At 50.0% G+C, this 14,043-nt stretch overlaps 5 protein-coding genes across 5 annotated transcripts; all 5 read left to right on the top strand.

The window, feature by feature from the left end:
• Positions 1-311: 311 nt before the first annotated feature.
• On the top strand, positions 312-1,282 carry N7539_000623 (coiled-coil-helix-coiled-coil-helix domain-containing protein; the record flags this gene model as incomplete). Its single annotated transcript, XM_056930227.1, has 3 exons — positions 312-510; positions 651-1,032; positions 1,105-1,282. The coding sequence occupies 3 exons, from the start codon at positions 312-314 to the stop codon at positions 1,280-1,282; spliced, it is 759 nt and encodes a 252-aa protein (XP_056794520.1).
• A 1,418-nt stretch (positions 1,283-2,700) lies between these two features.
• Positions 2,701-4,756, top strand: N7539_000622 (uncharacterized protein; the record flags this gene model as incomplete). Its single annotated transcript, XM_056930226.1, has 3 exons — positions 2,701-2,834; positions 2,934-3,088; positions 3,186-4,756. The coding sequence occupies 3 exons, from the start codon at positions 2,701-2,703 to the stop codon at positions 4,754-4,756; spliced, it is 1,860 nt and encodes a 619-aa protein (XP_056794519.1).
• Positions 4,757-5,407: 651 nt separating this feature from the next.
• N7539_000621 (40S ribosomal protein uS4) lies at positions 5,408-6,442 on the top strand (the record flags this gene model as incomplete). The annotated part of the gene is made up of 4 exons (XM_056930225.1): positions 5,408-5,427; positions 5,769-5,867; positions 5,960-6,181; positions 6,271-6,442. The coding sequence occupies 4 exons, from the start codon at positions 5,408-5,410 to the stop codon at positions 6,440-6,442; spliced, it is 513 nt and encodes a 170-aa protein (XP_056794518.1).
• A 1,710-nt stretch (positions 6,443-8,152) lies between these two features.
• Positions 8,153-12,087, top strand: N7539_000620 (putative sensor histidine kinase/response regulator; the record flags this gene model as incomplete). Its single annotated transcript, XM_056930224.1, has 3 exons — positions 8,153-8,298; positions 8,419-11,759; positions 11,825-12,087. The coding sequence occupies 3 exons, from the start codon at positions 8,153-8,155 to the stop codon at positions 12,085-12,087; spliced, it is 3,750 nt and encodes a 1,249-aa protein (XP_056794517.1).
• A 1,172-nt stretch (positions 12,088-13,259) lies between these two features.
• Positions 13,260-13,565, top strand: N7539_000619 (uncharacterized protein; the record flags this gene model as incomplete). Its single annotated transcript, XM_056930223.1, has 1 exon — positions 13,260-13,565. The coding sequence occupies one exon, from the start codon at positions 13,260-13,262 to the stop codon at positions 13,563-13,565; it is 306 nt and encodes a 101-aa protein (XP_056794516.1).
• Positions 13,566-14,043: the final 478 nt, after the last annotated feature.

Here is a 14,043-nt window from a genome sequence, read left to right as displayed (position 1 = left end):
GTCTAGTGAGCTCAATTATGTTTTATGCGCTCGTCAAGAGTCCCATGAAATCCAGATCTCTTAAGTGATCTAGCAACAGAAGAGATGCAGTCGCGTGCTAAAGCGGCTCCGTGCAACGTGACTGGTTGACAGGCAAACCTCAGGCCGGAATCCACTTCTCTTTCCACCAACTTCTCCGTCCGCAGCTTCGGCTTCTTATCCTCCGTCGTTTCCGAGTTGCGCCCTGGTCTTGTTCGTCGCGACTGTGGTGCTTTCCTCTTTCCATTTGGTTTTCGGTTGATTCTCCTACTCGTAACATCATTGTCCTCATCATGTTCCGTCCCGCCGCTCGAGCGCTGGCTCGCGCGCCTGCTGTCGCGGCCCGTATCCCGGCAAACACTCGATTGATAAGCACCGCCAATCCTGTCTCCAAACCGCGAAGCTGGAAGAGCATCTTTGTCCGCCTCGGTCTGGCGGGTGGCGCCGTCTACTACTACAACACAAGCGATGTCTTTGCTAGTGAGCCCTCTTGTACGTGCCTGCCAGAGTTAATCCGCCAAATTCCCTCGGTATCACAGATGCATTATGCGGACTCGTCGCATTGATTGATCTCTGGCCTGCCTTGTGTGTTGTACCACCGGAGATGTACTGATTATTGGATCTTGATGCAGTTTCCGTCATGAGCCACCTCAACAAAGAAAGCACCGAAGACACTCCCGCACCCAGCCTCAACTCTGTCACCCCCAAGATCCAGGAAGAGAAGGTTGTCTCCCAGTCACAGCCCAAGGCTGATGCGCCTGCCCACACGACGTCGCCCGCCGATCCTGCCGCGGACGCCGCTGCTGTGGAAATCAACCCGCAGGTAGGCATTGACTCAGAGGAGCCCCCCGAGTCGGCGGCTTTCAACCCAGAGACCGGCGAGATCAACTGGGATTGCCCTTGCCTGGGCGGTATGGCCCACGGTCCCTGCGGCGAGGAGTTCAGGGCAGCATTCTCTTGCTTCGTCTACTCCAACGAGGAGCCCAAGGGTATTGAGTGTATTGAAAAGTTCAAGTACGTATATCTCGTCCAGGAAGTTTGTTAGGAGCAGAGAAGGAAATGTATAATGCTGACTGAATACTACAGGGGCATGCAAGATTGCTTCCGTCAACATCCAGACGTCTACGGCGCGGAGCTGGAGGATGATGAGCCCGAGGGCGAGGCTCCATCTTCGGCTGCCGCCAATGTCGAGCTGGCCGAGGGCGACGAACTGGTTCCCAAGGCTCACCACGATCTGGGCGAGAAGACCGACGCCGCCAAATGATTTCACCCCAACCTCACGTATATCATTCGCCGCTATTCTCGGCACCTCCTCTGTAATATGAGCGTATCTTTGGATTAGGGTGTGTATTATATCAAAAAGCAATATTTGCGCCTCCTCTGCCCTGATTCGAGGAACCCGTGCACTGCATTTATCTCCTTGGTGCGGTTTACTTTTTTCGCAAATTCATCTCTTCTCCTCCTCTTGCCTTCTGATGTTCCTGGCCACCCTCTAATCTTGCGACGTGGTGCATGCATAATTCTTGTGTGCTTTCTGATCTGTACACCTCAAGAGGATGAAATAGAATAGACTTGACAGCATTGAAACACTCCAGACCATTGAAATCCGCCAGCCCCAATAGATGATTCCTCGTATCCAGTGCGTTGTCCATCGATTATTGACCTTCAGCGACGCGACCTGTCGACGAGAGAGCAATGCAGATGGCTACCTTAGGTCTCAGCTAAAATGAACATCATGTTACGATCAATAGAAAGGTTACTGCTACCTACCTAGAGAGGGAGCACTCATGCTCGGTTTAAGCGGGTCGGGGTATCTAGCTAGATGCCGACCAAGAGGTCTCCACGTCCGAGAAATGAACATTGAAATTCGCCTACGTTCCATTTCCCTTCGCGATAGAAAATCTCTACCTAGATGATGAATCTGGACTCAAGTTGGAGTATAAGCTCCATCATCCGTGGCAGTGTCAATATGACTTGTGCCCAGCTTGTTGCTTGTGGAGACTGAATTGCCATTAAACAGTAGCCAAGAGGGTAATTCCAGACGCCAAGAAGACCGCGAATTTGCGATGTTTCAAGTGGCCTCGAGCGTGGCCTTCCGTGAGATAACAGCGTTGGCAACAGGCTCGGCTGCAATGGTGCATGGAGAAACATGTCTATGCATTGAGGGAAGGACAAGACTTTAATGTAGCGTACGGTAAGTGGACCTCGTGTAATCAGCGGTCGTTTCCACTGGGCTAGCAGCCTAGAAGTAGTTAACATTGCCTTGATCATAATGTGTTCAAAGAATGACGACAACCGCAAGATCGGCCAAGCGAATCCTATGCCGTCAACGGAGATAAGCGGAGACGCGGCTGCGCGATATATTGTCGCGAATGAGCATCGAGTCTGCCCGAGAAGCATGTCTCCACTTGTGCCTGCTTAAGCAAGCCGATACAGCAGTTTTCAGCTGTCAACAACGTCCTTCACGAACGTTCGCGATAATGGCAAGGCCAAGACCGCCCGCGGCAAAATTCTCTACTCACGGTACATGTGGAAGTGGAGTTTGAGCGAGGATCTTCAAGATGGTTGGATGAGCCCGGTAGTTTTTGACTCCGATCTAATCTTTACCCTCTACATCGCCTTCACTTCTTCTCGTTTACGCTGAGCTTAATCCTCGAGATTGGCCCGTGAGACATCACAAGTATGGATCAATACAGGGACGTGGCCTCGGATGACGAGGCCGTTTCGGAAACCGACTCCCTTCGAAGGACACAGTCAACAGAGCAATCTGGGACTGATCCTCATAGTAACCTTCCAGTATATCGAAACATTCACCGGTAGGTCCACAAATGACACTCTTATTTCAATCTCTTTGTGGCAAGGTAGGCGCTCTGATACCTGCTACAGAATTCGCCGTCTCATCACACGGAATATAGGTCAGTGGAAGTCGACCCAACGCCGAGCTATAGCGCTAAGCAGAGAACAACAGATGATCCCTATACTTCGGAACAACTCTCCGACCCTCAAATGAACATGCTCATCGTGAGACCGCTGGTTGATCAACTCTACAACCCTGATGATGTATCTGTCGGTATGTACTTATGATGAGGTGCTCATACAGAAAATACCTGCTCGCCATCGTCCCTCTACCGACAGCCAAGTGCAATTCGCGGCTAATAATAGCGCAGTATTCTGCCTACTGGTGAATCGCACTCAGTTCTTGCGAGAACAACACTATGAGGTTCACCTACAAACTGTCAGCATCACTCGCGCAACCCTTTGTGAAATACTGGCAAGCAGAGTCTTGCGTCGATTCGACGAAGACAATCCAGGTCATGCCGGTCTTTTGCTGCTAGCAAACATCTTGGTAGCAGGATTTGAGCCATTCCAGAATGCACCAGAGTCAATCACCATAGCCCAGCCTAATGCGCGCCAATGGCCAATACAGAAACGCGGGGGATACGAGCGCAAGATCACGGCATTAGAAGTGGCGATCATCTCTGAAAGCAAGGCTTTTCTAAGTTCATCGGCTTGTCAAAAAGTTGTGGATGCTGTTTACCGCGGTCAAGTCATCTACACACCTCTCTCGTTCGTCGATATCATTCCTGATCACTACAAACACCGTCCGATCTCGCTATACAACCCTCGAAAAGCATCAATTCTCAACCATCACCGACTGATCGTGCCGCGTCTTCGCAATATCATTGAGATCTTCCAGTTCGCCGTGCTCCTGCTTCTTTATGGGCTGACCATGATCAAACGAGACGGCGTCGCTGTCACCGGTTACGAGGTTGTTTTCTGCACTTATGCAAGTGGCTGGCTACTGGAGGAATTTGCGGCCATTATCGAGCATGGATGGTACGTCCACACACAGAATGTGTGGTCATTCCTCGATATTGCCTTCTTCATCATTTACTCTCTGTATTTCACCTTACGAGCGTATGCTGGATTCTTCGACAGCGAGGAGGTGGCTGCGACCTCCTTACACGTCCTTTGCATCGCGGCGCCATTCCTTTTACCGCGACTGGCATGCAATTTGATGCCAGACAACATGCTCTTCATCTCTCTTCGTGCGATGATGCGAGATTTCTCGGTTCTGACCTTGCTGGCCACGTGGTGTTTCGCGGGCTTTTTCCTTTCGATGACATGGCTTATTAATTCTCGCGCGGAATCCAGTGTCGAGCCGCCTGGCCCAGCGACAATCTCCAAATGGCTGCTTTGGATCTGGTTTGGACTCGACGGAACGGGATTTGAGCGCTCGGTAGATTTTCACGTCCTTCTCGGGCCTGCACTGATGATCGCGTTCGCTTTTCTCGGCAACACACTTTTCCTTACCATTCTGGTGTCCATGCTCACCAACACGTTTGCCAAGATTGTGGAGAACGCGGCTGCCGAAGTTCACTTTCGTCGCGCGGTCCTCACTTTCGAGGGTGTCAAAAGTGATGCCATTTTCGCGTATCGACCCCCCTTGAATATTGTGGCATTAATGATCTTACTTCCCCTGAAATTCATGCTGTCCCCGCGATGGTTTCACAAGGTCAATGTAGCAGCGGCGAGAGTATGCAATGCGCCCCTTTTGTTGGCCATCAGTCTCTACGAGCGGCATCAGCTATGGCGCTCGCCCAACAGAGACACAACAAAGGGGTACAAGCGGTCGTCACTCTTCCAGTGGACCTTCTCTGGATTCTCTCCCCACGGTGATATTCAAGCTGTATTTGACGTGGACCCTCCAAAAGCTATGTTCGAGAATTCTTCTTGACGATAGCTCTTACAGGAGCAATCCTAATAGCGTTTGATTGAAAGCAGCTTTACATTCTATTGCCAATTTTTTCTGTTTCATCCGCCATATTTCGAGCTACATGCACACACGAGCTGAAGGTAGCGAGCTCCTCAAATCATATTTTATTTGATCAGACCGACTCTAGCTCAGGACATAAGTTGAGTGTGCTGTGTAACCTTGAGCTAGACTGCCTCGAAGAGATTAACTTAAACGTCAGTGAAGACCCAGACATTAATTCTGACTCTCATCGTATCCCATCACCCACCAACCTTGCAAGACTCCGTTGAGACAGAATCAATGACATTTCAGAAATCATCGGTTAGGTTCACTAGTCCCTCCCTACCCCCAGGCTGACCAACTCACATTAAAGTAAGGAATGAACCGATTATCCTATGTTGGAATTGATCAATCGCACCCCAAAGTTCCACTCTTGGCGCTGTTTGCGACGGCAGAATGAAGATATTGAAGTAGACAATCCCGCATCTCACGGTCTAACCGAGCCCCTGCCCACGGCCTCGCTATTTAAGAAATGACTACCCACTCAACGATGTGCTGTGGGATTTCTTCTCGATCCTAAAGCTTGCAAGGCAGTTCTTTGGTATCTTGCCTGACATTTTGTGTGGCAAAACGATGGGCGCTCGCCCTGTTCCGTATGTTGTCAGATCCGAGGGCTGGGGATGGGAGCTTCGAGGCTTTCAAAGTTGAATCCGGCGTGGTGAGAGAAACTGAAAAGGAGTTCTAGGACCATCTCGTCCGAGACTTATCGTACTCCCCGGCATGGTATGTCTCTTCCTTCTCTGATTATCTAGTGTTTGGGAAAATGGTATACTGGCGATAGCTGAGTTCAGCCTACGGTGCTGCTCGTCTGTATGTTTTTTCTTGTCTACTCACCAGCCCGGAGATCACCGAGCTTCTGTCTTCCATCATAAAGACTGACCCCTCACTTCCAGTATACTCCCCCAGTTTTGGGCTCACCACCTGTTCATTTTAGCGATGCCGAGCTCAAGCTCATCGGTGAATACGGTCTTGTGAACAAACGTGAGGTCTGGCGTGTTCAGTACACTTTGTCCAAAATCCGCCGTGCCGCTCGGTTCGTGAAACGATATCATTTAGCATCTCCACCCATTTATAAGCAAGCCTCGCTCCCACGATACAACTACTGAAAATAGGATCCTCCTCAAGCCTTGAAGAAAATGACCCCAAACGCCTCTTCGAAGGGAACGCCCTGACCCGCCGTCTCGTTCGCCAAGGTGTGCTCGACCAGTCCCACATGTGCCTCGACTACGGCCTATCTCTCCGGCCGGAGGACTTTCTCGAGCGCAGATTGCAGACAGTTATCTTCCGCCTGGGACTTGCGCGATCGATTCATCATGAGCGTGTATTGATTCGTCAGCGACACACCAGGTGAGAAGTCTTCCAAAGTAGCTTATCGCAGCGCAGCTGGACGCCCTTATCTCAGATTGATGGTTGATCCTGATGGGTTTCGTGTGTAGGGTCGGAAAGCAGCTCGTCAATGTTCCCTCGTTCATGGTACAGCTTGATTCTCAGAAGCATATTGACTTTACGCTCAACTCTCCCTTTGCAGGAGGTCGTTCTGGTCGTGTTGCTCGCAAGAAGGCTCGAGACGGGACAGGGAGTGGTAGAGATGCTGCAGAGGAGGGTTGAGTTTAGTGAATGGTAGCTGTGATACAGGTCGGCAGGGGCAAGAGCAGTTGTACAATGTGCTTATCATGGGCCTCTGAAAGTAGACTAGATATCACCGGGCTGATGGAATAAAAAGTCTTGAGTAGGAGATCGTGCAAAATCCCTGTGTAAATCAGTTCTGGTCGGGTGTCTGTACTTAATTGAACGGCCTGAACGGCCTGAACGGCATGAACGGCCTGAATGGAAGGTCAAAAGTTTCAACCACACTTCATACACACCTCAGCGGCTCGGGTCTTTTCGAGATGCCTGAAGATCAAGAAGAAATGCACCCAACAAGTGAAGACATACAATAGCCGAGGGCAACATGTAGCCACGCAAGCCACCATACTAGTTTTCCTTGCCTTGTCATAGCTGGTCCTTGTAGTGGCCAAGATCAGATGGTTACCTTGCATAGTTACTACAGAGGGTACTGTAAGTTCTCTGAACAGGCTGATCCTATCATCGAGCGCCAGTACTAGGCTAGTACCGGAGCAGGTACCTAGTCTACACCCTAAAGTCTACACCGCGCGGACGGCTGTATCGTGGGATTTGGTCCGGGCGTGCTGCCAAGCTTCCAGTTAATTTCGTATTGGAGACAGTGCTGGATCTTGAGTTTGGAATCGGAAGGCATGAGCGTATACGCATGCTTAGATGGAGACGCCGGAGGTAGGTTAACTAACAGGTTCTCTACCACTACTCTACGGCGTGAAAACAGGCAACAAAGGTGTCTTTTTCTATTTTCATTTTATCGATACGCTATCCGAAATATTCGTTTGCAAAGGTACCTAGCTCCCTTTAATTAACCGTCGGTTGGTCTAGGTCCTTTTACTCGACGTAGATTGACCCAGCACATACTTGACACAAACCTTTGCCCTGGTGCGATAGAAAGATCAGACTTCATCGCCCTACTTGATGAAATTCTTCTCAGTCTGATGTAAGTGTATTTATTCACTTTGGGAAGGTCTCTGCCGAGAACCCGCGGGCGGTCGTCAGATGGGAAGAGGGTTGAAGAGGGAATCCGATTCTGAGAGCGATTCTCGGGGATTTTGACTGCGATGAAAATTGCATTTTAAAGGTCATTTTCAATATGGGGCTAAGATCTCCTCTCATCAGCCACGCGCCCCCAAGAGGGTCTCCCCGCTCCAAGGCAGCGGTGCATAATGGATCCAGTGGCGGTTGCCCGCCGATATGGTTGCATGAATCATGAATGGAGCGCACAGGTAAATTTCGAGCGGAGCTGGAAATGTGGGGGAGGCGCATTGGTGGCCTTGCAGCCTGACGGACTTGGCAGACGGGGCTCCTTATCGATCGATCCTGCAACTGTTGAACTACCCGCCGGGCAACTCAGGACAGAATCAACCAAGCATGCATGCTCAGGACCAGATTCTAGATTGAAAACAGGTCTCCACTCTTTTTGGGGACTGGAGATGCATGCATTCCTTCGACTTTCGACTTTCGACTCTTTCCTATCAGTATCCACTGATTCGAACTCCTTGCAATGCACGATTCAAATCAGACAAAGCCATGTGGCTGGTGGTTCTGAACGACTGCTCCAGCAGATCGTGGCATCTTCCCACCACCATGGGATCGGTCGGCTTTCCAAGATCCACCATCCATCCTCCACCCTCCCACTTTGAGTTGTTCCAATCTCATTCGCCACAAAATAAGTTTTCCCCGTCGACTTGGCCCCGCATGCCACCAACTCGGGATCCTTCATCGCAGATCGAGTGTCTTCTTTCTGCACTCATTGCCTGTGCACCTACAATACATGGTTGGGGCAACAACAATGTCCCAACCTGTCTCTCTTTTGGAGAACCAGTCAAGGCCGGAAAGCTTCGGTACGACCAGGGAAATCGAATTTTTCAAGTCAGTGTTCGCCCAGTTTTTCTTCGTTTGCGGAATTCATCCAGATTATGCGCTGGACAGAGTCTCACTTACATTTTTTTGCCTCTAAACAGATACTTGCCGCCTGTGACAACTCCTTTACACCACGTCGACTGGAATCCTCTCCCCGCCAACTTCACTGCGCATCCATCACTTGATCCCACCCTGTCGGCGTTCGCGCAACTAGGCGCATTACGGCTAGACGCCAAACGAGTCATCATCTCGCTTTTCGGTCGACACGAACAATACATATTGACCGAAGCCACTCGGACGCTCAGTCTGCGAGATGAAGCCGACCATGACGCTCGGGATGAGCTCTGGGTCGGGGCGTGTACCATGTCTTACGACCGCAGTTTATGCGCCTCCATTGCGAATACCCCGTCGTCCGTCTCGCGATCTCTCGCAAAACTCCCAGTCTCCGTGATCCCTGATCTTTCTCTGGACGAGACGTATCATAACCATCCCGATGTCTCCAATTACCCCAGTATCCGCTTCCTAGCTAGTGCGCCGATATTCAGCCCCCGAGGCGTCGTGATCGGTGCCTACACGATTCTCGACGACAAACCTCGGACAGTGCCTGGCCCCGATATTCTGAAGTTCCTGTCGGACATGGCAGCGACCGTCATGGATTATTTAGTCACAACTAGATCGCGTGCCCAGCACATTCGCGGCGAGCGCATGATGGCCGGACTTGGAAGTTTCCTCGAAGGGAAAGGGAGTCTGCGCACTTCCTGGCTAGAACAAAACGGTCAAATCTTGAGTCCTGGCCTGGTCGACGATGTGGAGGGCCACTTGAATACCCGACAGCAAGACAAACAACGTGTGGAAGCTTTGACCAATGCCGTAGGCGGGAAGAAGGGTCAAAGTTCCATGCCATTCCGTCTCAATTCTCACGTTCCTTCGAAGGCTTCTAAGAAGCATGGACCATCAGATTTACCATCACAGTCCACAAGGAATCGATCTAACTCCCCCAAGTCAGCTAGAGTCAAGACCCATACTGAAAGGAAAACGTTGACAGAACAAGTCCAAGCGACATTCTCACGTGCAGCCAACGTTGTGCGGGAAAGCATCGAGGTTGAGGGGGTCGCTTACTTTGACGCCAACTTCAGCGGCCAAGATGCCTTGGTGGCAAGCAACAAGTCCGATTGCGAGAGCAACCCCGGGAGCTCCGCAAGCGAAGAAGAGGGCATTGATTCAGGAAAGACTGCACCGCCCGAGATTGTCGATGCAAGGGCTCAAAATTCCGGATCGGCAACAGTGCAACCCGCCAAGATTCTCGGGTTTGCTACCTCAACTGCAGCCAGTGTCAACCAAGAATTGACGGGAGATGCGCAAATCTCAATATCTGAAGCTTTTCTTGCGGGGCTCTTGCGTCGATATCCTCGAGGCAAGATTTTCAATTTTGGTGAAGATGGTGCCATCTCAACTGGAGACACGAGCGATGGTATCTTCACAAATCCTTATCCTCGTCCGGGGAAAAGGTACAAAAAGACACGAAGCTCGATTTTGCGACAGGATGCTTTGACTCTACGCAAATTGGCTCCTGAGTCTCGAAGTGTGCTTTTCTCTCCGATTTGGAACTCTCATAAGTCAAGATGGTATGCCGGGACAATTGCATGGACGAAATCCCCCGAGCGCATCTTTACTCTCGAGGACGAATTGAACTTTTGCATGGCGCTTGGAGCCAGCCTCATAGCTGAAGTTCACAGACTTGGCGCTTTGTTTGCAGAACAGGCCAAGCGCGATTTACTCGCCAGTCTGAGCCACGAGCTCCGATCTCCTCTCCACGGCATCTTTGGCACAGCAGACCTTTTGAGTGATACAGCTTTGGATGCTCTTCAACGAGGATTTGTGCATACGGTAGCCTCATGCGCCAATACTTTGCTCGGCTCGATCAATCAACTGCTTGAGTTCTCCAGTATAAACGATATGGAGCGAACTCATGGCCTTGGATCAACACCAGCTGCCGAACCCAGTGCCCAATCGAGCCTCCAAATAGACCATGCAGTAGAATGCATTGTCGAAACGGTTTTTTCAGGCTTCGCCTTCTTTGACAGATCCCGGGTGCCACTTCGAGGTGCCCTAGGTGCCAGCGCAGCCCGCAGTCAATCTGCAGGTTTGCCAGGTGCGGTGACGGTGATCCTCAATATTGATAATGCCCCAAACTGGAAATTCACCACGAGCCCTGGTGCCTGGCATCTCATTATAACGAACCTTCTCGGGAACGCCCTCAAATATACTCAGCAAGGCCACATCCTTCTCTCTGCCGAAGCAAAGCCTGCGGATCCAAAGCCGGGCGAGGAGCTTGAGCGGTCTCAAGTCACCATTTCTGTTCAAGACACTGGTTGTGGAATGAGCCCGGAGTTTGTGAGAAATGGATACTTCACTGCCTTTTCACAGGAGGACAATTTATCGCCTGGCAATGGTCTAGGCGCAAGTATTGTTCAAAAGACAATCACATCACTTGGTGGCGAAATCAAAGTATCATCTGTGAAGGAAGTCGGCACTCAAGTCACGGTGTCCTTCGTCCTGGACCATGCCACTGGGCAGGGTTTTTCGGGAAGTGTATCGACTGAAAGCTCGGAAGATGATCTGTTTGCCTCCACAAGGTGTCTAATGGACAACAAACGTATTGGGATTCTAGGCTTAGGCAGCTCTGAAGTCGATGCAGCTTTATCCTTGTCTTTACGAAAAATATGCGAAGACTGGCTTCAAATGGAAGTTTATACAATTGCGCCTTCGGATGCGCACTTCCACCATTGCGACTTTTACATTGCGCCTCATCAATATCTGGATATGGGGAACCTGGAGATAAAGCCCATTGTGCCGGATTCATCCATGGCGAATGTTACCTCACCTGTCATTGTCATCTGCCCAACCCCAAGAATCGCCCATTCGCTTTCCAAGGCGGCCGGACTGCGCGGTGATACTGACGTGCTTGAGTTCATCGCCCAGCCTTGTGGGCCGAGAAAGATAGCCAAGTCTCTGGAAGTCTGCTACAAACGCCAGGAAAGACGGAACCAGAGCCCCCATCCCGGCGGATCTACCACGCCAGAGCTTTCAAAGTGTTCTTCCAGTACTAGTCTTATCGGACACTGGGCTTCAAAATCAGATGCAGACTTGCTAGGACGACCCGCGCCCCCTCCAAATGCCCAAGATTATTTCTCGTGTCGACCCTCCCCTCAAATGCAAGGGCCAACATCCGCACCTACTACCAGAGACGCGCTTGTCATCGACTCCTCGTCTCGGCAGGATTCCCCACTCGTGCTGTTGGTAGATGACAATCCTATCAACATGGCACTCTTGATTGCTTTTATGAAAAAACTGAAACTCGACTATCTCACTGCACAGAACGGGCAAGAGGCCCTCGACATCTTCACCGAGCATTCGTCTCGGGTCTGTCTTGTACTAATGGGTAAATCTCCACTACCAAGGACCCGCACAAGATATGTCAACGATTTTGCTGACCAGCGGTTACAGACATCTCAATGCCCGTCATGGACGGCCTAGAAAGCACACGACAAATTCGTCGTTTCGAGGGGAGTTTGAAGCCGCACGCCCGAGTAGTAATCGTTGCTTTGACTGGCGTTGCCCAGGCTGATACTCAACGCGATGCGATGGCGTCGGGCATGGATCTATTTTTGACGAAGCCTGTGCGACTGCAAACGATTCTCCAGGTTCTTCAAGATCATACAAAATTGAAGCTACCTGAAAAAAACGAGAGAAAAACCGCACTACCATAGGTGGCAGTTTTTAAACGGCAACAGCCATAATGAGGTCATGAGACACGAAGAGACTTTTTATGCGTTGTCGTTTCACGAACACGATATTTTGCTTTCAAAAGGACTGGCGCACTTTCTATAGAACACGGATTTTATTGTATATTGACCTTCTCGGCCCTTTGCCAAATAAAAAGAGGGTCTTATGTTCCTAATTTTTACTGTGATCCCAATTCATACCAGGCAACACAGTGGAGTACTCGAATCGCGCATCCTACTCTTTGAAGCTCCGATGCATATCAGTCTTCAGATATTTTAGATAGAGGTAAATACAATTGACTCTATCTCTTCAACTCCCCAGCTGATTCAGCTTGCACGGGTCCCATGCGTCTGCCAATATTGTGCCCGACTGAGTCGTGGACTGTACCTTAATTAAGGTGGAAGGTAGACCGGAGACCCCTTGAATTAGCAGACTGCGTTAGGTAGCTACTGTAGGATGACCTTGAGCTCAAGATAAAGTGACCAATGTCCAGTATCTTACACCTTTTATTCTGCATCACTTTTCATCGCTCAAATGACTTCTACAATGCACCCAGTGAACGTCTTCTGTGATTAACCTTTCCCAGATCTCATTCCGGTTAATCTATTCAAAGAGGCCGCTTTGCAGAATCTCTCCAACAAAGCCGCATCGAAGCATGGCTTCGGGTACGGATCAGACGAAGGTCATACGCCGCTATGAGAGCCAATGGCGCGCTGACTGACACAGTTCTACCATTTACGGAATTCCATAACTGCCAATTGAATCTGTATAACGGACAGCGCCAGGTAAAATATGTCCAGCACTTAGTCTTTAGTAACCCCCTGCAGACGAAGATGATATGGCTTGTCCCAGCCAACATACCATCTAGTCTTTGGAATGTTTGGGGATGCAGCCCCGTATGGAACCGAATCCGGAAAATAAGCCTGGACTGGTTACTTACACACTCGAGTACGAATTAGCGAAGCTTCCAACGGACGCCGAGGAAGAAAGGAGCTCTGATTCAGATTGGACAACTTATTTCTACATGCTTCTTCCACTTGAGCTGCTTAGGTTTGCATGCTCTTACTCATATCAAACGAAGAAACCACGCAGGCCGTGCCGAAAAGTCTTTCAACATACCATCTACTGCATACTTACATTTTCCAAGACATCCTGAATGTTAATGAATCATCATCGGCGCGAGGAACTGATCAGATTTGTTCGCAAGATTGACGCCCTGCTTATCCGTGAGGATGTCGATGACTTTCTCACCTTTGCTGAGACCACGGAATCATACCCAACAGGTGCCTTCATGCGTCTGATCGACAACAATCCCTCACTTGACAAAGGTCCTCACAGCTCATTCGGGGATTTAGTGAGCAACGAATCTTTCAGCAAGCTTCTAATCCCTGGTTGTCGTGTTGGTTGGGCTGAAGCAAACGAGTCTTCCTTTTACGGGCTTTCACACGCCCAGGTCAATTGATCGTCCTTCCATCTTATCTGATATATTATTGTGCAAACAAATTGATGAAGTTTTGACACAAGTGGTCAAACAAAATCCAGAGGTGCCCCCTAACGGATAAGGTAGGTAATGTCGACTTTTTTCAATAAATTGCTGAAGATAGACTCGCTGCAGCAGCATGTCGCGACGAGGCTGGTTTCCCAAGGCCGTCGACAATGTCTTTCCATGATCTCGTCTAGAATGGGAAAGCACTTGCTTCCACTCGGAGTAACGTTCATACCGGATCCTGAACGCGCCCGTCTGCTTGGCGGCTACTGTGTTCGGTTGAAATTACCTTGGAATCCAACAGGGAAACTTAAAAGTGCATATGTTGAAAGGTACATGGGAGAATCCAAGAACCCGGCCGACTTTGCGACTAGCCATCCAATGGGAATTTCCTTGAAATTCAAACATTTGGGCATATGTGTGTCCATCTTGATGCAGCAAGTGTCCCTGTCTG

This window comes from Penicillium diatomitis, assembly GCF_028827545.1.
Source record: "Penicillium diatomitis strain IBT 30728 chromosome Unknown utg000001l_segment0_segment0, whole genome shotgun sequence".
In the NCBI taxonomy this organism is placed as follows: domain Eukaryota; kingdom Fungi; phylum Ascomycota; class Eurotiomycetes; order Eurotiales; family Aspergillaceae; genus Penicillium; species Penicillium diatomitis.
Note: the sequence above shows the minus strand (reverse complement) of the source record. Positions and strands in the feature narration are given on the sequence as shown.